Source organism: Echiichthys vipera (assembly GCF_963691815.1).
Source record: "Echiichthys vipera genome assembly, chromosome: 4".
NCBI classification, from domain to species: domain Eukaryota; kingdom Metazoa; phylum Chordata; class Actinopteri; order Perciformes; family Trachinidae; genus Echiichthys; species Echiichthys vipera.
The window spans coordinates 20,501,250-20,525,699 of record NC_139829.1 but is presented as its reverse complement, the minus strand read 5'-3'; the positions used below and the strand labels follow the sequence as shown (position 1 = coordinate 20,525,699).

General features: G+C 39.4%; 2 protein-coding genes across 2 annotated transcripts; one reads left to right on the top strand and one right to left on the bottom strand.

The window, feature by feature from the left end:
• Positions 1-1,412: 1,412 nt before the first annotated feature.
• Positions 1,413-8,254, top strand: svopa (SV2 related protein a; the record flags this gene model as incomplete). Its single annotated transcript, XM_083912385.1, has 16 exons — positions 1,413-1,546; positions 2,692-2,849; positions 3,100-3,185; positions 3,364-3,462; positions 4,536-4,607; positions 4,835-4,959; positions 5,048-5,111; positions 5,213-5,338; positions 5,882-6,010; positions 6,102-6,175; positions 6,367-6,443; positions 6,697-6,801; positions 7,448-7,559; positions 7,648-7,729; positions 7,868-7,957; positions 8,042-8,254. Exons 1-16 carry the CDS (start codon positions 1,512-1,514, stop codon positions 8,252-8,254), a joined length of 1,647 nt encoding a protein of 548 aa, XP_083768511.1. The 5' UTR covers positions 1,413-1,511.
• A 563-nt stretch (positions 8,255-8,817) lies between these two features.
• On the bottom strand, positions 8,818-14,881 carry LOC310946087 (D-amino-acid oxidase-like). Its single transcript, XM_083912393.1, has 11 exons — positions 14,784-14,881; positions 13,761-13,956; positions 13,551-13,665; positions 12,881-12,957; positions 12,408-12,473; positions 11,709-11,763; positions 11,453-11,557; positions 11,279-11,361; positions 10,960-11,077; positions 10,534-10,632; positions 8,818-10,450 (listed from the first exon to the last, which is right to left on the bottom strand). The coding sequence occupies exons 2-11, from the start codon at positions 13,952-13,954 to the stop codon at positions 10,325-10,327; spliced, it is 1,038 nt and encodes a 345-aa protein (XP_083768519.1). The 5' UTR covers positions 13,955-13,956; positions 14,784-14,881; the 3' UTR covers positions 8,818-10,324.
• Between the last annotated feature and the right edge of the window lie 9,569 nt (positions 14,882-24,450).

The following is a 24,450-nucleotide window of genomic DNA, read 5'->3' as shown; positions in this document are numbered from 1 at the left end:
TCTAACCAAAAGAAATTTCCATTAACATTTTTGAAAAAATACATTCCTCAAATCATCATAAACTGGGCAATAAAATATAAAACGAATCTCATTGTTTTATTTATTCATAAAATTTATTTTTCAAATGTTCTAATATTATGTTCCAGTTTATTTAATCACCTCATACAAATGGCTTTGAATTGCCTCAGTGTTGTATAGCTATAAGAAAAATAATGGCAAAACAAATTTCGGATCTTCTATAATAATAATAATAATAATAATAAACTTTATTTGTATAGCACCTTTCATACATGAAATGCAGCCCAAAGTGCTTTACAACAAAGAAATGACATGCACCAAGTGCTTCACATTAAAAAGACACAGAATTAACATAAAAACAGGAATATAAGTGCCAACATTATGAAAATGAGATTAAAAATAAAATAATAATATAAATATAATAATAATAATAACTTTGTTTATATAGCACTTTTAAAAACAAAAGTTTACTAAGCGCTTTGATAGCCAGAGCAAAGATGGGATCCGTAAAAACAACAAATAATTAATAATAATAAAATTAAGAGATGATAAGGTAAAAAGACAGAAAAGAGACAATAGAATAAAAAATAAATAAATAATATAACTTACATCATGTTAACATGAATGGATTGGAAGTGTTCGTAAATAGGAAAAATATAAAAGGCTGTCTACTTTTACTAACCTGCCCAACAAAGCCGACGTGCAGTAATTATGAAAATATATAAGCCTAAAAAACAGGCTTTAAAGTTTGTTTACTGTCCCAACAAATTAATGTTTGGCACATTGATGATAGATTATGGTTTACAAGTTTACCATTTAATACTTTTTATCCAAATCGATCCCAGGCCCTGAATTGTGCAGACATCATGTTATTAGTGATTTCGTTACTGCTTTGGGGCAGTATTGAATCATAATCAGCTTTATTCGCCATGTTTGTGCAAACATACAAGGAATTAGTTTTTTTCTCTCCTCTGTGTACACAATACACACAGATATCAAAACACAGAAAATACAAAATAAAAATAAAGTATTTGCCAAAGAAGACAAGATGAAAGATATAAATATATATGCATGTTTATTGCAAATGGGCATGCAATGGCAGGGGGATTATGGGGAGATCAGGAAGGCGGCCTGGGGGAAGACACTGGTGGTTGTGCCTGGTGGTCTTTGCATACAGAGCTCTGTAACGCCCACCAGAGGGAGGAAGTTCAAACAAAGGGAAGAGTTAACATTTGCATCCTCTGGGTACAGCTACTTCCCTGCTGTCTGGTGTTGAAACGATCACTTGATAAGTCATAATCAGCATTCATGTAGTGTCAGAGCTCACCCTACCCTCTCTCCCTCTCTCCCTCTCTCCGGATCCTGGGCGGCCTCTCATTGGCTGCCGGCGGACACCCGGAGCAGGGCGCTCTCCTCGGTGCTGAAATCGCTGCTCGTCGTGATAATGTGAACGGCGATGAGGCCAAACAGAGCGCTAGACAGTAAACACCAAAATGGACGATGATCTATTCCAACTGAGACAGCTGCCGTGAGTAGACTGAAATATGTACATCGACGCCTTTTCTGGTTCATTCAGTCCGTTTTTAACCGTGACAGCACGTTTGTCCGACGCGTCGCCCTCTGGCTGCCTCGCATCGTGTTTGTTTCAATACCAGACTGGACCACAAATATCCTGACATTCATTCAAAGCAGCAGTATCGGTTATAAATAGGCTATACCTACATTAAGGGGGATATACAAACAGCGTGGCGTGTTCAGATGCAGCTGGAGGCACAGTTTGTTTACAGTCGTGTAGAATTTCTCCCCAAGAAGACTGTTTTGGTTTTATTTATTTATGGGGAGAAGGTTTGCTGTGATTTCTAAGCTGCTGCTGTTTTCCGTGTTAACTTCTAATTGTGTTTGCTTACATGGTTCAGGACCTAACGAGATTTATTTCAACCCTCTGCTGAACATGCATAAAGCTAAAGGCTAGCCTGGTGGAATGATGATATGGCTTTTTACAATAATGACATAACAAAACAATGAAATACACATCTCCTAAATTAAATTGTTTGTTAATCAAACAGTCAACATTATGGATTTGGAAATAGGCATCACAATAGTCCAGCTAGTAAAACAAAACTAAAAACAATACATATGATTACAGTACTGGTGAATGTGTTCACTTGTATTTCTTTCTAGAGAGCTTGGAAATGAAAATAACAGTGGTTTACAGTACAAAACAAACAACTCTGGACATCTCACAATCTCATCTGCATCACTGATACTTCCCATTGCAAGTAGGCTATGTTGTGTAATTACAGTGATTAAGACATCACTGGCATATCTCTTATGTTTCATCCTTAATGAACCATTGATTATCTGCACATGGTAGAAGATTATACCTTTCATCTGTAGACAACATGCCTATCTTTGGGTGTTTAGGCTTTATAAGATTGCCAAGCAGTAAAGTGCAGTGTGCAGAGCTGTCACTTGGACTGACATTGTTCCCCCCATACGACGACATTACCACCAATTCACAAAATCACAGCCAGAAAAAGCTCATGTCACCTAGGCAACAGCCTCCGACTCTCATCCGTACTCAGTTTTGCCCTGGCACTATAGTCTCCTGAAAAGTCCCCTGACCAGAGATATTATTGAGATATTAAACCTTCTTCTTCTGTTTGTTTGCAGTGTTGTCCGCTTCCGTCGCACAGGTGAGAGCACGCGCTCCGAGGATGACGGCGAGAATAGAGAGCAGGTCATCAGGATCGCAGAGCAGACTGATCTGGAGTCTGTGGCACTTGCAGACGGAGCTCCGGTTCCTCGGGAATTTGCCAATCCGACTGATGGTGCAGTATGATCTCTCTGTTACACAGCCTGTCTTTCATAATAAACACATACTCACCTCCCCAAAGGAACAAGTCACATCTTTTGATATATGTTTCCAAGGTCAAGAATGAAAGCAATCTCATGAGTAATATCTTTTATAAGAGAACGGTTTCTGTTAAAAAGTGGCTCACAACCTCAGATATACAGCTCCAGTCCCGTATAGAAGGTTTGTAACTGCAAATGTCTTCAAATATTTTCTCCTTCTCTCAGACACATTCATGGTAGAAGATGCCGTCGAGGCCATTGGCTTTGGGACATTTCAGTGGAAACTCTCCATCCTCACTGGTCTGTCCTGGGTGAGAACTGTTCATTGAAAATACGTTATTCCAGATATGGTGTGTGTGTGTGTGTGTGTGTGTGTGTGTGTGTGTGTGTTGATTGATGTGGTCACAGCAGGATGCCAGGCCTACTTACAACCCCCCCATGTGCATGTTGTAATATATTATGTGTCTCTGTGTTGTTTTGTTTGCTCAGATGGCTGATGCAATGGAGATGATGATCCTCAGCATCTTAGCCCCACAGCTCCACTGTGAATGGAGGCTGCCCAGCCTTGAGGTGGCACTGCTGACATCGGTAATGGCTCTCTAATGCCTGTTAAGTGCTCTTTCTTGCAGTGCGATATGACCGTCCTGATAGTAATTGGTGCTTAGGGATTGTTTTAGTGCTCGTATTGAGCAGTGACAACCATGTGGAAAACAGTAGGGGGTCTACTGTCATTAAATATGTGTTGCAGTATGATTTGAATGACCATCAAAAGCACAATTACTTCAAGGCCTTCAATGGTGAACAGTGGTGGAAGAACTATTCCCACCTTTTATTTTAAGTAAAAGTAGTAATACCAGTTTAGAAATACTCTGCTGTAAGTAAAAGTTCTGCATTCAAAATGTTACTTAAGTAAAAGTACAAAAATAAAAGTACTTGTCATGCAGCATGCCCATTTCAACTCGGCCTTCATATTGATGTCAACTACACATAAATCGGGCCGGGGGCATGACGTAGACCCCCCGACCACAGCCATCTTTGAAATCTGCCTTTATTTTGCTCTCCAACACACCTGTTGAGTTTTGTGACTGTAATTTGCACGTTTGCAAAACTGCCTCTGAGGTAGTTGCCGCTATAGTTGGTGAAAAAATACTGTAGCAGTTGGTAAATATTACTGGATTATGATTAGTGATGCATTAATGGGTTCATCACTATTGATATCCCTAATCAATATAACTAATGTTGCAGCTGCTTAAGTCAGGGCTAATTTCAACTTCTTCAACTACTGCAGGGTTACTAAATCATATAATACATTATATTCTTTTATTAGTCAATTTATATGCGGTATAAATACCCAGAATCTGCAAAGTAGCTACTAACTGATGTTGTCAAATATGGAGTAGAAGCAGCATAAAACAGAAATGCTTTTATAATTGTGCTTAAGTACAGGGCTTGGATACATTTACACAAGTACTCACTTATTTTTCAATGACATCACTTCATTAAAATGTAATTAATTCAACTTATGTGAGAAGATCGCAAATTAATTGTCTACAATTTGAAATATATGTTTGACAGGATGTGCATAGCATATGTGTAGAGTAATTATTGTCAAGTTAAACAGCTGCAATTCCATTAACTGTTTTTTCTTGTCATTGATGCAGGCAGTGTTCATTGGGATGATGATCAGCTCCTCTCTTTGGGGAAACATCTCTGACAAATACGGCAGAAAGACAGTAAGTTCTGTTAAAGCCTCTGTTTGACATAGAGATGATTTATATTTCTGTTTCCTGTGAAGCAAACTCTATCCAGTTAATTGTTGAAAGTTTGGCTTTTGGGGCTTTCTGAATGAAAGAAAGCGGTCGATGTAAGAAACTACACTGTATTGCTCTCCCGAAGAGCCTCGTCGGATCACCATCATTTATTCAGCAGCTTGTTATGTTTTGATTGTATGCACACACAGGGTCTCAAGATGAGTGTGCTGTGGACTATGTTCTATGGCGTGTTGAGTGCATTTGCACCTATCTATGGGTGGATTCTCGTCCTCCGTGCACTAGTGGGCTTTGGCATCGGAGGAGCCCCACAGTCGTGAGTAACCCCCATTCATCTCTCCAAAAATGATGCAGGAATCATTAATGATGTGAGTTAGAATCCACTTTGAAATGTCCCTCCTCAGGGTGACACTGTATGCTGAATTTCTGCCTATGAAGTCCAGAGCCACATGCATCCTGCTGATTGAGGTATGGCCTACCCTGATCTATCATCCACCTAGCCAATAGCACAGCACTGAAATCTTTCTAGTAGGATTTTATATAATTTTGTCTTTTCCTATTCCTTGCAGATATTTTGGGCACTGGGCACTGTTTTTGAGGTCCTCCTAGCCATCCTGGTGATGCCCACTCTGGGGTGGCGTTGGCTGCTTGGTCTTTCCACCATTCCTCTCTTCATCTTCTCCATCCTGTGTTTTGTGAGTATTTAATTTAATTTATGTATTTATAAGGACAGCACACGTCCTTTTGGCGAGAGGTTTTGAAAACAGCGAGGTAATGATGGTGAAAATTAGAAATGCACATATAGGAGGCAACAAGATACCATAAAGACAAAATAAGCATTGCCAAGAAAGCGCAGAAGTAATGCAGAGCAACAGAAAGCAGCAAAACATTCGTGAAGTAATACATCAACACTGTCCACTATTTAGTACATGTGGCCACGCAAGCAAACAACTAGAAGAAACAAAACACACATGCAATAAGCAATAGGACATGAATTAAATACAAAAATCATGATGGAGATCTTGATTAAAAAAAACACGTAAGCTATGCAGCATAGAGTTGAAAGGCAGCCATAGAGATCTTAATACATTATCACTATAAGTAAGTAAGAGTGAATATTCCTTACATACCCAGGCCATGCAAAGATGATATTGTTCGGTCTTGAGACATTCTGCAATATCTAGGTAGAACAACTGACAGCTTAATTAACTGACATGTTTTTGGTGGGGTGGGAGCAGTGGCTTCCAGAGAGTGCCCGATACGATGTGTTGACGGGGAACCAGGAAAAAGCTCTGGCCACATTGAAGCGCATCGCGACAGAGAACGGAGCTCCCATGCCACTCGGAAAACTTATCGCTGCCAGACAGGTAATAGTCAGTTTCTGCTGAACATCTATTTATCTGGATTTTATCTGCGAATGCTCCCTACCATGTTTGTTTTGTCTCTTCTTTTAATTAGGAGGACCGTGGAAAGATTCAAGACTTATTTTCATCACACTTTCGCTGGACCACAGTTCTGCTGTGGTTTATTTGGTAAATAATGTGAATGATTCTAACACCACCCACTCATCAATCTCACTTCATTAGTCACTGATTCCCTTTTCTTTCTTACTCTCTTGAACCGTAACGTTCTCTGCAGACTTATTAATCTGTGTGTTGTTGTTGTTGTTGTTGTTGTTTTCGTTAAATTTCTCACTTCATTAATTCATCCTGTGTCTCCTCAGGTTTGCAAATGCCTTCTCTTACTACGGGCTGGTGCTGCTCACTACAGAGCTGTTTCAGGAGGGAGGCACATGTGGAAGTGAGTCACTGCTCCAACACGACACATGCCTCCACAGCCTCAAGGACAAGCATATACATTCGAATTCGCCACACTGATAAGAGAGACTTTGTAGTTCAGTGTCTGAAAAAAATGTCCCCTGGGAGATGTGTCAAGTCAAAATGTCTGCCATGAAAAAGGTCTACACACATTTTATACGGTGTGCTTTTGATGGAGCCAGTGACGGTGTGTAGGTACTCTCCTGTTTTCTATTTTGTTTTATATCTCCCTCTAGTGTCCAAAGGCAACAAGATGGAGCTCCGATGCAACTTGGAGTGTAAATATCTGAACTCTGACGACTACAAAGATCTGTTGTGGACCACCTTATCCGAATTTCCAGGTACACATCAAATATTCTATTCTTAACAAAGTCAATTCATTTTTATTTTTGTAAAATAATTCTAGTCACGTATGGTGTGGAGTTTTTCCACTGTACCATAATTACTTCATATTTACTAGATTTATATGTACTAGATAATACCAAACATTTGTAAAAATGCATGTTATGTTGTTTTATTTAAGATTAACAAGTGGTAATAAACTAGTTAACTACTATGTTGTATGTTTTGTTTTCTCTGTACTTACTTGTTGATACCTTACTGGCTAAATATCTAGTGAATGTCAATCAGTTGATGCATCTACATTACTTTAGGGTATTTGGAACAAATCAGTAAAACTGAAAAAATAAAGTATAACAGCAATGACTTATAAGTAAACCATGTTAATACTATTAATAGAGTAGTCTCACAGAGGAGTTAATAATCACATTAATGATGGCCACTGACAAAACTACCAAAATAACCAAAATCAATGGTAGCTGTCATTAACATTATTAATTACACCTCCACTCTTCCTGCAGTAACATTTCAACATATTATAGTTATAAATAAGAGCACAAATTCTCTGTGAAATTTCTGCACTGTCAGCAGTTTATATATTACAACGCTGGATTCTTCATTTTTAAATTTCTTTGCCTTGTCACACAGGACTGCTGGTGACACTGTGGGCTATTGATCGACTGGGAAGGAGGAAGACTATGGCCTTGTGTTTCTTTGTCTTCTCTATGTGCATCATTCCGCTCTACGGCTGTGTTGGGAGGTAAGGTGGATATCGATGAGAGTGTTGAACAAGAAAATCCCAATCCACCATATATCCAGCAGCTGCATTTCTGGTTTCTCTGTTGCAGAGCATCCATGACAGTGTTGATATTCATCGCCAGAGCTTTTATCTCAGGAGGATTCCAGGCTGCTTATGTGTACACTCCAGAGGTAAGTTATCCAACCAGGGTGCAGGTTTTTTTTTTTAGCTTGTATTGCAAAGAGTTACTAGTAGAGCTCAGATCAAATCAATAGCTGGGCAAATGGAGCATCACGGCAGCTTACTCAGTATTTTCTGAAAATCTGCAGGTGTACCCGACAGCGACCAGGGCTTTAGGTCTGGGGATGAGTAGTGGAATGGCAAGAGTCGGTGCCCTAATTACACCTTTTGTTGCACAGGTAACACCTTTCTCTCAGTTTACTCATTCAAACACATCACAACACAACAATAATTTTTTTTCGACCCTCTGCTTCATCCTGCAGGTGATGTTGGAGTCTTCTGTGTACCTGGCTTTGTCCGTGTACTGCTGCTGTTGCCTCCTAGCTGCCATTGCTTCCTGCGCACTGCCAATTGAGACGACGGGCCGGGGCCTGCAGGAGTCCAGCCACCACGAGTGGGGCCAGGAGATGGTGGGCCGGGCCTCCTCCAAGAGCTCAGGGGGAAACCCTCCCTCAAACTCCGGCTCCCAAGGCTGAGAACATGTCAGCTGGAGTACAGTACAACTAAGACAGGCAACCACAGTGAGAAAAAGACGCGAGGAGACGCAAGAAAAAAGCTGGACCATTTTCTGTGTCCATCTCTAGTCCCATCCTATGACTCTTCAGTTTAGGCACCACAGTGACTTCAGAGAGCAAGGCAGCACGATATTATATATATCATTATATAGTCTTTAACACCATTGCTGTCACAATTTTGCCACTGAATAACTGCACACAGGGAAAATGGAAAAACTAAATGACCGAGTGCAAGATTGAGAAAATAAATGGTGTACAAGTGAGAATTTAAATACTTGAAGTAAGTATTTGAATCCCGCGTTTCTATTTCAAGAGAAGTAAAGGTGAATAGAGAGGGTAAAAGTGTAAGCTGCAAATAACCGTGGTTTTTTCAAAGAGCCTTAAAACTATCTATCCTAATCGTGTGAGACCTTCTCTTAACCCTTTGAAAAAGCTGCTTCTGTTACCATACTGGGTATACATAGATGCGTAACTCTTACAAATTCTCTGTTAAAATACACAAGCTTTATTAAATGTACATTGGCGGAGTAACAGTTCAGACCGTTTGATTAAATACGTTCAGGTGTTACTTCATTTGAGATTCACTGTCAAGGCGGTGAAAGGACATGCACTGTGCTAAACGTTATGTCAGTATTAATTCACCTTCCATCATGGAAGATTTGTTTTCTGTTAAAGAAACGAGAATCGCTAAGTGGCTATTTTATTACCAACAACCTGAAAAATCTGTCAACGCCTTCATCGAAGCATAATAACCTCAATGGCATCATACAGTCCATGTTATTTCATAATGATAGTACAACTGAAACGAGTCCACAGATCCTGGGCTGCTTTTGAAGACAACATTATGTAAGTTAACGTTAAAGTATTAGGTTATCTAAATCTGAGTATTTTCATCCCCCAAAGCAGATTCAACCCAGTTAGTAAGAGTTTCATGATATTAAAAAAACGACTAACCATAAGTATATGATGTTACAATCTATAAATTCTGTCTCTTGCTCTACTCTACCAGATTTTGAGGCTGTGCACACATAGATTTACACATGCATATACACATTCTGTCTGTAAATAATGTATCAATACCTGTTGTCTTTGCTTTGGTTTTTAACAAAGGTGATGTGAAGACAGACTTTGCTCAGTCTGAGTGACAAAAGTTTTGTTAAAATAAAATGAACTAGAGCAGATCCAGCGAGCTGACTCTGCCAGTGTTTGAGATAAAGTGCTGCTTTAAGTGTCTGTGTGCACAGATTCTTGTCAGTGCACTGGATGTAAATGTGTATGATACTATAGTAAATAATCTTTCAAAAAGAGCAATGGATTAATGTTGTTATTTATTACTAACCGGAGAGATTTTTCATCATTTAATGAGAACATTTTCAAAGATATCTACACTTTATAAACTTTATATACTTTTGTAAAGTACCTAAACCTCCTAGGGATTAAAAGGCCACACATAATGCTTATTTTTGTATTCTGGAGTTCTACTAGAACATGTTTACATGCTTTATCGTTCAAAAAAAAACATTATTTGTCTCAGAGAAATATACCTGTATTCACCCTCTGTCTGAAACGCTCTGGTTTAGGGCCTGTCTCTTTAAGACCCCTCCTGATAAAGCCCAGTCTGCTCTGATTGGTCAGCATTTCTAGGTCTTCTGTGCTCTCTGCATCTCTGCACCATCACTGGAGCCAGGGAATGACTGTAGGTGGCACTTTCTACCTATATATAGTGTAGTTTTGACGAAAGTCCTAACAGGTCGTTTGAAGACAGTTTCTGAATTCAGGCTATGTGCATTTCTCTGTGGATTGAGTGTTTTAATACTTTCAAAGTGTTTAAATAGCACCTCATCCTGATTTATAATAAAAAAGACATGGAAATTACACTTATTATATGGGACCTTCAACTGTGATTGCATGTGAGTGAGCCTTCTGTTAATAATGGAAGAGGCAACGACAGTTACGTATAGTGCAGTATGGGATACTCAGCAGTGACATTGAAAATTTAAAGTGCACCAATCACTTCTGCCGGACACATATTTACAACCGAGCTTTTGGACTTTTGCCTTTTTCTTCCACGATTTGACCGAAGAGCCTCGCTGCCTCCTGGGCGCATCCTCTGTGAATGGTGAGTCCGAAACCGCCGTGGCCGTAGTTGTGTATCACCTGATTGAGTTTGAGAGGCACAATAATTTAGAGTTGAATGACCAGAATTCTTCTTTTAATTTCTGCTGAGACTTAGAGTTTACCTCCAATGCAGTTGCGCCAGATTGTATGGTCTCCCTCTCCAGTCGGACTTTGCTGCGAACAGGCCTGAGGCCGGACCAGTCCTCCACTATCCTGGCATGCTGGGGTTAGAAACAAAAAGACCCAGTCTTTCTCAAGCTTGACGTTTTGGCGAAAAATCAAACTGTTACTTGTCTCTAACATGTTTGAGGCCTGAACTACAGAATATGTGTATACCAAATGTTAAATTATTTTTTTAGAAACAGGTAAAAAGCACGCACATCTCAAAAGGTACGTTTGAAAGGGGAATAAAGTCTGCACACTCGAAGCTGCTCCTTAACAAATTTATTATACGAAGTGACTAGGATAAAGGTGACATACTTTATAAGACTCATTGTGAATAATTGATTCAATTTTATGGGCTCTTAGACGACAATTTAATATCTCACCTTGAGGCTTGGCTCAAGTTGGCAAGCCTTTTCCCAGATTTCTTTATGGTCAGTGGAGTTGTTCTGTTCACTCCAGTTCCCTAACTGGAAAATCCCACCAACTGTCACGAGACGACTCCTGCAGACATAGAAAAACAACTAACGTAATCCCAAAGAGCTGTGATAAAAACAACACGTGGCAAGTGGATGAAACAATATAACCACCACTGCAACTTTTGTTAACACCATGCATTATGTGTATGATACTGCTAATTCACAGTACTCTATAGCCTCACTACAAACACTACAGGAGAAGTTTGTTTTGTGTCACTAGAACTACCCTGGAATGATGTAGGGTGAATTGTAGACTCCTTTGGCAAAATTGTGGGTAAGAATCCAATGCTTGAGCCACGGAGCATCCACCTAAAAAACAAAGGAATGAAAAGGTTCAACCACTATTTGCATGGTGCCTTTGTAGCTGGTTATATAAACAATGTACACTTTTCACTCTCACCTTCACTATCTGACCCCGGCCTGGTTTGAGCTCAGGGTCGGGCTGGAGCTCTCCTGATCTCACCCCAGTGCAATTTATTATCACGTCTGCCCCAGTTTCTGCCAGCTAAATACAAGGAAGTACGATAAGAGATAACAAATATGAAAAGTGATAATACTTTGTGAGTCTATCTGGAGGTCAGTAGGAAAATTCTCGCTCTTATATTACAGACGAGGCATAAAAAGCATAACTCAAACATTGTAAGGCCTTCACTTACCTCCTTGAAGGACTCTATTTTCCTGTGATAAAATTTCACCCCCCTTTTTTGCAACCTGAGAATACAGATATATATTACAAGCACTGCTACTGAAAATACACTTTTTGACTTCTGTTAAACTGACACTAATGATGTTTTTTTTTACTAAACTATTAAACCTTTATTTAACCAGGTAAGTCCCACTGAGATTAAAAAATCTGCTTTTTCAAGGGAGCCCTCGCCACAATAGCATTAATGCAGTGTTTCAGTGTTTCAAACAACGCAAACATTAAAAAACACACAACATACAAGTCAAGATTAAGAACCAGTTATGATAAACAACATACGAGAACCTCACTCATATACAAGTCATTACACAGTTTATAGGGAGTTGTATGTTGAGGACAATGTAGCGTGTCATATGGAAACATTTAAAAAACATTTCAGACATGAATCAGGTCATTACTTGGTAGTTATCTTTCAGTAAGTGATAGCTGATTGTACGCTACTTTTACTGACCAGCTCAACTGAGACCATGTGGTGAACATGTAAGATAAGATAAAACTGTGTTTATCCCTGAGAACGTAGCAACTGAAATAAATACATTATATATATATGATTTTATTGCATAATAAATTATGTTGCAAACAGGTGTTATTCTGACTGGTTCAATTCTGGAAAAACATGCAAAGTTACGTAAGAGATCAGTTAATCACTCACCAATCCATCAGCCAAGGTAAGTACGATTTACCCTCCACCATGAGAGCAGTGTTGAACCACCCATTACTGGCCATATAAGAGGAGACAGATTATCATCATCAATATTCATATATTTTATTGGTAACCATACAACATATTGTTAAGAGAGACAAAAACAAAAGTAAATACAGGTGGACTGAGTTGGTTATTCACAAGTTGCTCCCTTGGACAAAACATGGGAGATGAGGAAAAATCCCAATCAAATTAAAATAAGCAAAAGCCCTTTCTTTTTTTCTTTCTTTCTTTCTTTCAAAGCATTTATTACCTGGTATTTTATAGATTTTTGTAGATATATGTTAATTATATAATTTATGTTTTATTTTCTTTTGATGTCTTGCTGTATTTCTGATGTTTGATATGCAGTACTGTCTTGTAAGCCCACACGTGAAGGGTCAAATGTTTTGCTATTATGGCAGTTTCAGAAAGAAACCTACATGTATCCGGGGAACATCTGCAGTTCTCGATCTGTGAGATGTCTGAAACCCAGGACAATATCTTTAAATGAGGGCTCCTGCAATCAAAAACAAGTCAAGATCAGACTCAGAACCAGCTTTAATGCAGTGTAAGCAAGTGTAAACACACACAGGGAATTAGACTCTGGCTTTTTGCACTTTCAATATACAGTACATACATAGAAATAGAAACTGTCTATTGTTCAGTAGTTCTTCCCTGTTTAATGAATATGAATATGAGTGAATATGTAAGGGAGAACTGGGGAACACAAATAAACAAAAACGCGAGAAACACCACATCATGTTTGTCCTAGATCTTGGCCTTGTTAGTTGCTGTCACAATTCACAATCCCAAGTTAAAGTTTAAACGTATGGTTTAAACCCTCTCTGGCCTCTCTGTTATTGTTTTCTCACCACTACAATCAGCCATCTTTGTGTGGCTGAACAAAGCCCTACTTTCAGTCAGGCTGAGTACTAATGGTCGGTGTCTATAGCAGATATTGCACATGGATCATGTGATATATATGATTTATGAACAGGTAACATGAGGTCACATTTTAACTAACCTTTGCTCTCGGTTGTAAAAGGCTTCCAAAACAAGGTCAAATCTTATCTTTGAGGCCGGTGCATTCAAGAGCAAAGCACTACTCACTGGGGCTGGTTCAGTGCAGAGGTTGTAGCCAGACTGAAGGAATACACCCATTTGTATGGACTCCGGTGAACTGAGGAAGCTCAGCAAGTAGTCAAATGTCTCTTTATTCCATTTTCTAAATGTGACGACAAACACAGCATTAAAATTTCAGCCTCTTTTTTCCACAGATAAAGCTGAGAATCGAAAGAAATTTAAGGAGAATGTTCTTACGTCTCCTGGATGTTGCCTTTATCGTAGAGATATGGCTGCCAGAAGCCAGCGGCTCCATCACTAGTGGTCAGTGGCGTGAAGCAGTCTGCGTACACCTCAATGGTCAGTGGACTGACGATGGAGTGATACTGCTCGTAGATACTCTGAGCTGTTGACAAGCCGATGACTCCAGCTCCAATCACTGCCACTCGCATGTCTGTTTAACAGGAGACACAACACATTTACATCTAAGAACACGAAGGCATCAAACAAACAATCTAGATCTCTATAATATTGTGTTAGAATAAAAAAGATAGGATAGGATTGGATATTAGATGATTTTTAGTCTATTATTATTTATAAATAATTGAACAATGCATTACTTAAAATGTTTTAACTGTTATTATTATTATTATTTTTACTATAGATCTGTTGAGTTGAACAAGTTAGAAGTTTACAAAGTCTCAATAACATCAAAATAAATATTAGAAGATTATTAGTCTATTATTATTCATAAATCATTAAACAATGCATTACCTAAAATATGTTTTATTGTTATTGTTATTCTTATTATTATAGATCTGTTGAGTTGAACAGGTGAGAAGTTTACAAAGTCTTTATAACATCAAAATAAATATTAGAAGATTATTAGTCATTATTTATAGATTATTAAAAATTCATGACTTAAAATATGTTATTATTATTATTATTATTATTATGTTTATTATTATTACAGATCTATTGAGTTAAACAAGTGAGAAGTTTGCAAAGTCTTCTTAACATCAAAATAAATGTTCCCCTCTTACTGTGTCTCAACATCGGAGTAAAGCTTTTTCGCTCTATACAGCTAACAACTGGACAGTAGGTAGTAGTGTTTCATGTCACATATCATACAATATGATGTATTAGTTTAGCGGAGCAGCATTTCAGAGCAAATCGCTGACGTGGAAAACTCAATTGTAGAAACAGTTTATCAGATGCAGATAGTTTGCAGCTTACAGAAGTCTCACTCACAACTGAATTCCAAAAAGTTTTTTGCTTTACCTCCAGATTAATATTCGACCACCACTGCAGAGGCTGTTGAAGTCTGTGAGGTGACAACCAGAAAAACAACACACAACTTCACCTCGCCCTGGTGCAGAAAAGTATCCTGGTGTCACGTGGGCAGGGGGCGGAGCCAGCAGCAGCTGCTCCCTCTCTGCACGTATCTGTGAGAAACATCTAAGATGTAAGACAGCAACTAATTTACACCATATATTTATGGAGATGCAAGTATTTACAGATTATTTTATCCTTGTTCTCACATGAATGTACCTTTTTTTATTATCATGGAGGGATCTATGGGAGGATTGTAGGGGCTAAGGATCTTTATATTTTTCAAACTGTTTTGAATATCTTGAGCTGTCACCATGAAGAAACAATTTTTGGACATTTTTCCCACATACATATTTTTCTTTACATGTGTTCAGAGGTGTAACAAGACTCACGTAATAAGTAGCTTTTACTTCAGTAAAAGTAGTAATACCACACTGTAGAAATACTCTGTTACAAGTAAAAGTCCTGCATTCAAATGTTACTTCAGTAAAAGTATCAACATAAATAATTAAGAACAACAAGTAAAAGTACTCATTATGCAGAATTGCTCATTTCAGAAAATTATATTATCAGATTATAATTATTGATGGATTAATGTAAGTATCTAATGTTGAAACTGATAACGGTGGGGCTGATTTTATCTACTTTATATCCTGATGTGTAGCTTCATCTATAACAACATATCCTATTTTATTTGTTGATAATATTTTGTATTAATCTGAATCTGTGAACTCTCTAGTAATTAAAGTACAATAGTTCCTCTGAAATCTAGCGAAGTAGAAGTGTAAAGTAGTATAAAATAGAATACTCAAGTACTTTAAAATTGTACTAAAGTACAGTACTTGAGTAAATGTACTTAGTTACTTTCCACCACTGTATATATGTTGCTATAACTTGGTCGGACAAGGAAAAAAGAAGGTCATTATTGTAAATAATAATACACCTGTGCTTGTAATGCTAGGAATGATCAAAATGGCTGCTATGCAAAAGGCTACAGTATTCATTGTAGTCCCTATAATGTGCTCCTTTTATACCACTGTACCTTTATGAAGGACTTAGACACCACAACCACACAGGCATTACTGATATTATTCATTAAACATTGATCCCACTGAAGTGTGCCAGTGCTGTTTAATATATGCTGACACCTCTCATAAGACATAACACACAACAGCTCTAAGGTAGCACAACACTTATGCTATGGATAACATAAATATGCCAATTCATTTTTATGTGAGTAGGCTACAGATACAATGCTAGAACTGGTGCTACTGGTATGACTGCCTCCAGCACTGTAAGTACAAATTTGGATTATATTAAAACACAGATTTCCAGGGACACACCCAGCCAAACCTTATTATCATTATTATTAGTAGTAGTAGTATTATTATTGGCTCACTTTCCTGTTTGCCAATGTCTTCTGTTAAATCAAAAGTAATTTTATTCTTTGTTGATGTTATGAATTTATCATTTTTTATTTCCTATTGAGTTTGGTTTTGCCTGCCTGTGTTTTGTTGAATGTTCAGCTCATTCAGAACGATGCAGCTCGAGTTTGAACCAGAACAAAGAGATCACATCACATCATCCCAGTTCTTAAGACCTTACATTGGCTCCCAGTCAGCTACGGAAAATACTTTACAGTTTCTGCTACTGGTTTAGAAATCAGTGAATGGTTTTGGTCCAGAATACATGAATGACATGTTAGAAGAGTATAAACCCTGTGGAGCTCTGACATCTACAGACTCAGGGTCAGATAGTGGAGCACAGAGTTCAAACTATGGTGAAGCAGCATTTAGCTGTGATGCTGCACACAACTGGAACAAACTACCAGCAGATCTGAAATCAGCCCCAACTGTGAGCACTTTTAAACCCAGGTTAAAAACATTTCTCTTTTAGCTGAGCTCTATTTAATAACTTTAAACTTTATCTATTTTCTTTTTTGCTCCTGCTTTTAACTGTGTTTTTTGTTTTTATGCTGTTTTTAAAAATGTTGTGTCTTTATGTAAAGCACATTGCCTTGGTATGAAATGTGCTATATAAATAAAGATGCCTTGCCTTATGTATGCATACTACTATGTGTGTGTGTGTGTGTGTGTGTGTGTGTGTGTGTGTGTGTGTGTGCACGAATTTTGTTCAAAAAATGTCAATAAAAATGAATGATTAAAAAATAATTACATTTATTCTGTTTTATTCCATTGTAGCTTAATTCCCATCTATATTCAATCTTATTTTACTTTGTTAAACACTTCTTAGGTTTCTTTTATATATTGTTTTAATGACATTTTAAGCCTTTTTTAAAAATCAAGTGGTACATAAATGAGCCTTATTACTGTTGTTTACTGATTATCATTTTAATATTATTATAATATAGTTACAAGTGGCATGAGGATGGCCGGGGCCTTGCAGGCAGCACTTCCTGCCCTGCCTGCAGGATAACACGGATCCTCTCCCTCCATCCTCTCCGTCCATCCATCAGCTGCATGTCTCGTTAGCTCGGCAGCTACAGCAGCTCAGCAGGCCCAGCGGCCGGCCGGTGCATCCACAGCTTCCAGCCATGGCGTTGGTTACTCTGCAGCGGTCCCCGACCCCGAGCGCCGCATCCACCGCCAGCACAGCAACCACCACCGCGGGGGAGGTCAGTTCTGGTCCTGGGGTGGAACAACAAAACGATGCTCCGGTGTGGTGAAGTGTTGGGGGGGAGATGTTGCCGGAGAAAGGCCCGCTGATTGAAGCTAAATTAGCACCGTTAGTTAGCTTACCAAGCACCACATATGCCAATGTGCCAGGTGGACTTGTCATGTTTAAATACAATAACATTGTTGGTGTTTTTTTAAAACCCTCACTTCTGTTAAACGTGGAGTTGATTTTAAAGAGGTAAAGGTTAGCTGAGTTTGACAAGTGCCATAATGAATGATATTTGGCTGTTAGCTCACGTTAGCTGGTTGTGATGTGACTGGCTGACATTGGAAATAATGCTCTGTCTTCAGCATTAATATAGATATCACACAGTCTGTGTTTACACGCCGCTGCTTCTGTCCAAACACTGGCAAACCCACATTAATTTACTTATATTAGATCTGAGATTTTGATGTGTAAGTGTGGGGGCTTGGTTGAGCTTAAATCTCTATTTAGAAAATAATTAGAGTAAGCTAACGTTACAAAACTACACATTTCTATGCAAATGTCCACTGTGCTGCCCTGTTGGGTCCCGTAGCCAGTATATACAGTCCCTGGTGTATAGGTATATAGGGAAGTATGAGATTTCCAGGCTGGTAAACAGCCATATGGGGGAAAAAAGACTAGATTTTAAGGTTTGCTTGCACTAATCTATCACAGTTAGTCACAGTTTGAGCTTGTTTGGGCACTCACAGCAAGAAGAAGTGGTTGTCCTTGCCTCAAAACTATAATAATTCAAAGATAACTTCCTTTTGCTACTTTCAAGTCCAAGCATTTCCCTGGTCTTCACTGCCAGACGAGGGCGCTAACCGCCAGCAATAAAAAGGAAAGCTCGCCTTATTCTGCTCTGCATGACCAAAACCAGAGGAGACAGACGTGACATCAGTGACCATCAATGTGTGAGCTAGGGATGTCAACTTTGTTTCTCACAGCATGTTCAAAATCATGCAACACATTCAATTCAATACATAGTTGTTACTTATTTCCAATAGATTGCTCCATAAAGAAATTAATTAGTTTTGTTGGTTGGACAGTGTTTTGTCCTTGTACCTCAGTGTCTTGCTGGAGCAGGTTGGTGTAGTCCTGCAGCTAGTGAGGTGTGACGGATAAAGCTGGCAGGAAGCTGCTGCAGCTATGATGTCATCTACTCATGAGGGGCAGGTGGGGTGGTGGAGCACTTCTGTGGGAATGCGTGAGATTATTTCACCTAATACACAATAATGGAAAGTTGGTCTTGCAGTGTTACATGCTCCTCTTGCAGCAAGGTTTTCCTTATATCACATGCCACAGCATTTCTCTTTTCCCCTGCGGAGCACACTTGACTTGCTGCAGCTGTACATCTGTGGCTATAGACTTTCTCTGACAGTGGCTGAGTGTCAGTTTACTGTTCCTAAATGACTAAGTCTACTTTTGGTCGGAGTCATTTATGATGTTTAACGCATCGACTCCTCCATTTTGTTGTTAAAAGTATTTTTAAATTATCATGAAAAAAAATCCAGTGCTAATTCTCAAAATTGGTCAAAGGGGACCCGGAAAGTTGCACAAAATCCTAATCATGATTAATCAGACATGGATTGAGTCTCTGAAACCTGCGGCTGCTGTATTTGGCTGCTAATCCACCAGACAAAGCAAACCTCTTTAACACGTTCCTGAGTTCTCCGTCCTCACTCCTACCTGACTGTTATTCTGGCAAAATGCCCTAAATTATAGTATAAATAGGCAGAAAGGCAGATTTGTGTGGTGTCACAATATGAGATTTGGATATCTCGGTTCTTGTAAGAGGAAGTTTCACGGTTTTCCATGATTATTAATATGCTGGGGATTTATTATTCGTCACTATAGAAGGAAAAAGACATACAAGCTTTTTTTTAAAGATAATTTTTTGGCCTATATTATACAGGACATGGGATGAGAGAGAGAGGGGGACACATGCAGCAAAGGGCCGCAGGTGCCACTGCCGCTGCCTCGAGGACCTTCAGCCTCTTTACATGGGGCGGCTGCTCTAACCACTGTGCCACTGGCCGTTTTTTAATTAAAGCGCCAGTCCTTGATTTATTGTATTTTTCACACAACATTCTTTTGGACCTGCACATAAAACATGTAAGCCTACTTTATATTGAAAATGGAGGGTTTCACCATGTTCTCATAGAACTGGAGTTACAGCCACGTAACGACTACATATACGCACAAGATTCAGAAAGTAAATGGTAACATGTTGTGAACCATTTGCGGCTGGGTTTAAACTGTTTTGGTCCAGCTTAGTAGATCAGCTACTTTTTACCTTGACTGTGGCATAGAGGGGTGGATGGTTGTCTCCAAGATCTTAAAACATATTCAAAGTGTGATGATGATGGCACCCCAAATAAGCTATCCGTCTTCAACAACAACTCTGGTTATTTTGTAAGTATCCAAAATTCTCCCACACTGCCAATTTAAGGCGCTTTTCCTGCAAAATATGAGGCTGGATTGTCAGTTCCCTCTGACATTTTTACAGGTTTTTTTCACAACACTCCAGATCAGTGGCACGACTCTCTCACACACACGTTGCGTCACTCACAAGATTGTTTTTCACAGGGCAGCAATGCAGGAATCACGACCCCATAGCTATCGTAGCTTCTACAATTCTTTTGGCTATGAAACCGTAATGTTATGCAGGCGAGGTTATGACAAAACCGGTTAATCCAGACATCCCTATGTGTGACCAACCTGAAGCAATGCTTTTGACTTTGATTGCTTCTGGTCAGCTTAACGCGTCAAAATCTTACACAGCCTCGCTCGTCAGCCTTCATTATACCTCTGCCATGTAATGGCTTGTCATGATATTTGTTGCGGATTGGGCTTTCTGCTATGCAGCCATATTAGTTTAGTATGCCCATTTTAAGTCATGTCTGCTCCCCCTGGGTGTTGCAAGCTCCTCCAGGTGGTGTTAATGCTATTAAATGTATATAACACACACCTGTATTTGCACTAACTTCAACTGGTATTTAGTCGTAGCACTGTATTTGACAGCAGCCTGAGAACAGAAATCAGATTTTTTTAGGGTTGATAACGATTTTTTTTCATCAACCTTAGCCGATGACGGTTAGACTGCCAATATTTGGAGCCAATACTACTTTTGCTCCCTCAATTTCCATCATAAAAATTACACAGTGATGATAACAAATGTTACAAGTCTCAAAAAAAAAAAAAAAAAAAAAAAAAAGAACATTTTTTGAACTTAAAAAAGGTGTCTCTAGCAACAAGGAGCTGCCTGTGGATGCCTGTCTGTAAATAATGCCTAGAAAAAATATCGGATACGGATACACCTTAAAAAACGCAATATCGGCCGATTATATTGGCGGGCCGATGTATCGGTCTATCACTACAGATGTGGTTTTATATCACTGTTATGACACTTTCTCACATCATTTAATTCCAAGAGTGTTGGTATCTGCCATAAAAAGTATACCAACATTAAGATTGGCAGCTTGTAGCTTCTGTTTAAGCGGCAGGCTGTAAATATTTGTTAATAATGCCAAAATTACTTTAATGTTGTATTAACTTTTTCCTTAATCTGTATTGCAGGATTTTGGGAGTGAAGACGAACGGCGAATAAATCAGAGGTGAGTTTACTCTAAGTGTAGTTGGGCCCTTCTATTGCATGGTATGTGGCAAAGCAGGTCACATTTTATACACAGGTGTTGTTGACCGATTGGTTGTTTCTGCCTTTGAGTCATTTGGTGAAATCTGGAGTGGCGGCAGACGAGCTGGTATCGACAAATGAGGACAGTTCAGCGTCAGTGTAATAAAACACCTGTCTGTCTGTCTTGTTGGCAGAGTCATGGATTCCTGAAGCCAACTGTAAAACCGTGTTATTTGCAGTAGTCTCTCAAGTAATATGTTGGCAGATGTCTGTGTTTTTTTGTTTTTTTTGTCAGCACTCGGACTGAACTTGTCCTCAACTGTGCATCAGTTCAGTCTGAGTTCAGTACTTTTCATTTGTCAATACTTTTATTCACACAGGAGTATACAAAATATGCTTTACCATGTGGTTCATTTAATGAATGTGTTTTATTTATTTAAGTAGAAGACTTGCTATTGCAATAAGGCTATAATATCATGAAATATAGTGTGTATATATATATATATAGATAGATTGAAGAATTTGAGATCTGGTTCAGTGGGCTCTCACCTTTCCATCACTCTCGCCTATGACTGGGGTCTGGTCTCAAGACCGCTGATAATTAGGTCATTTTTACGGGAGTATTGTTCAAGTCTGCCATTCGGCCCTCCAGTAGGGCTATCCTTTAATCCTTTTTGACATTTTGTTGTCATCAATGTGTGATTTGCTTTTGTGTGTTTGCATCTTTATTGCTGAAAAAATGACCTTCGATAAACTGTGAACTTGAGTAATTATTGAAGAAACAGAAAACCTATGAGCCTAAAATAATCAAATGCATAATTCCAAGAGTTCAGTTTATTTTCGGTTATGCAACAGCCATTGTAATATCCCTGAGGAATGTATGTGTGTGAGAATGATCTATACATGATGCGAGCCCTGTCTTGCCTTAAGTTACGTTATGCAATTAAAATGCCAGTAAATTCCTGTTTTATTATATCATGGCATATTAAGCTGTCTATTTGACAGACATGGTTCTCTTTAGCTCAGGGTGTACTGATCTAGTACATTAGATGGATAGCTACATCTGTTGATGGAAGGCCATACAACAAGTATTTACTTGTGCTGTTGCCAACTGACCTTCATAACGTCGACAAGCTCAAGGGTTTGATGGAGGCTAAGGTAAACATTGTGCAGGTGTTGGTGGCACTTAACCAAGGAACGATTTAATCTAACCAGTTTGTACACAGTCGCGTTGGGCAAGAAGCACATTGAATAAAAGTAAGTGTTTGTGTGTAGACATGGGGTACACGAGGGCAACACGAAGAGATTCCTAGCTCCGTAGAAACACTTTCTCACTAAAATAGCACACCTGTCAAGACTGGTAGTGAATAAAATGCCATAATATGTCAAAATACTCCCTCAGGATTTGAATGTAAAATATGTGTGGATAGTTAAAACATAACCTGACAAGCTGCAGCAAAAGCACCATCTCTTGGTCTTTTTTGTCGGTTAATCTTTCCTCAGTGACATGGTGATGTCATTTGTTTCCTGCTCAGGCTCTCCATTGACACCTGAGGAGGAGATTTGTTCCTCCCTCTCTCCCTCTCTGTCTTTCAGCTGCGTAAGTGAGAGAATGGCAGCATTATGTAACTGGCAGCCCCAAGAGGAGTCCGGTGTGTGCAAAACACTCTGAGACAATGAACAAACCACTCTGGTTCCTCTGTGTAATCCAGGACACCTTTCTCACATACCGATACACCTGTTGATTCAGAGCCGTGGCTCAAGAACATCTGGTCATGTTGGGCCTCAACCAGATCCATCCAGTTACTGCTACAGCAAGAAACTATACCTTAAGTCTGTTACCTGCCTAAAAAGCTTGACCTCAGATGCAGAGAACGTTACCGTCGACATGCACCTGACACATTGAGCTGTCCAAGTTTTCCACCTGGAACGCGACTGAACCCATGTCAGCTTTCTAGAGTATAGTGCCCGCTAATGACCAGGTGTTACAGACATTGTAATTGTCGAGAAAAATAGGAGACCTATCGTGTTATTTGTGTCACAGAGCTATTGTTAATGTCAGTCGGTAAATCCTCCCAGATTAACAGAGTTGTGCCACTTCGCTGTCGGGGGTTTGAATGCTTAGTGAGAGAGGGAAAGTGAGAAAGAAATTGAAAGGTTATATACGTTTTCAACCCACAAAAAGAGTCACATCTGTTAGAATTCAACAATTCTGTCACACTGCCATTGCATGACTATGTTCAGTTGGATTAGACATAATCAATATTTACTTAACTTATCGCTGTACTCTAAAAATCTAACACGTTGTGGTTCTGTCTGCAGCGCATCTGAGTGAGTGACAGCCAGCACTAGCCACTTGAAGGAGAGGGACAAGATAATCCCTCCCTTATAAGCCTGGGTATAATGAGATTTTGGAGTTTGGGGAGATTGCCAGTTCACACTGGCCTTTTCCACCAATACTTGGCCCGTGTTTAAAGCTCCCTGGAGGCACTACCTTGGATTCTGTTGACCCTTACGGTGGCATGCACATGGAGACATCCCCCTTGGAAGTTTTGGCCAAAATCCCTGCTTTTTTTGTCTTCCTCAAATTGAGCAAGCGGTGTTGCTTTTTCTAAGGGAAAAAAAGAGAGAAAACGGCACTCTGAGTCAGTTTCAGAGACAACTTTTGTTGGACAGCCTCACACGATGCTGGAATTGGACATGTTTTGCTTTGGCTAAAGAGGCAACCTGTTGTACTGAGTCAGACCTGATGGGAGACGAAAGAGAAGAATCACACGGCCCATGCTCATGCTGAAGGAAAGGGAAATCCATCTCTTGACTTCAACCGATTTCATTGTTCTCTGTAACTTTATGGCATTTTTCTCATGTGTTTGTTGGAAAGCAAATGAAAGCATGTGATTCTTTAGCAAAGTTTACAAGTGCTTCTCGTGAACGGAGAAGTGAAATTCACTCTTTCTCCTCTTTTGTACGAATGTGAAACCATACTGTAGAAGAGTGACAGACAAAACCGACTGAAGGCACAAGTGTGTGTGTGTGTGTGTGTGTGTGTGTGTGTGTCTGTGTGTCTGTGTGTTTGTCTGTTTGTGTGTGTGCCTGAGGCAGCGGGTGTAGGCTGCAGCCTGTCCCTCCAGGCAGAAGTCTGACTCGCACTCAAACACAGAGACGTTCAGATGAGGGAGGAGGAGGAGGAAACAGAGGGCGTGGCATCCGAACAGACGGCACTTCTTCACTGAGCAGCACAGATGAGTGCAGCCTGTCAGTCAGTCTGTCACTCAAAAGCGGCGGGTCAACCACCATTCTTCTTCTTTTGCACTTTGC

Excerpts from the sequence above, each read along its gene's own strand:
- LOC310946087 (XM_083912393.1), bottom strand. The coding sequence starts at position 13,954 with ATGCGAGTGGCAGTGATTGGAGCTGGAGTCATCGGCTTGTCAACAGCT. Across the intron at positions 13,666-13,760 it reads AAAGGCAACATCCAGGAGAC|AAAATGGAATAAAGAGACAT; the intron begins GTAAGAACATTC and ends CGTCACATTTAG. Across the intron at positions 11,558-11,708 it reads AAATAGAGTCCTTCAAGGAG|CTGGCAGAAACTGGGGCAGA; the intron begins GTAAGTGAAGGC and ends CCTTGTATTTAG.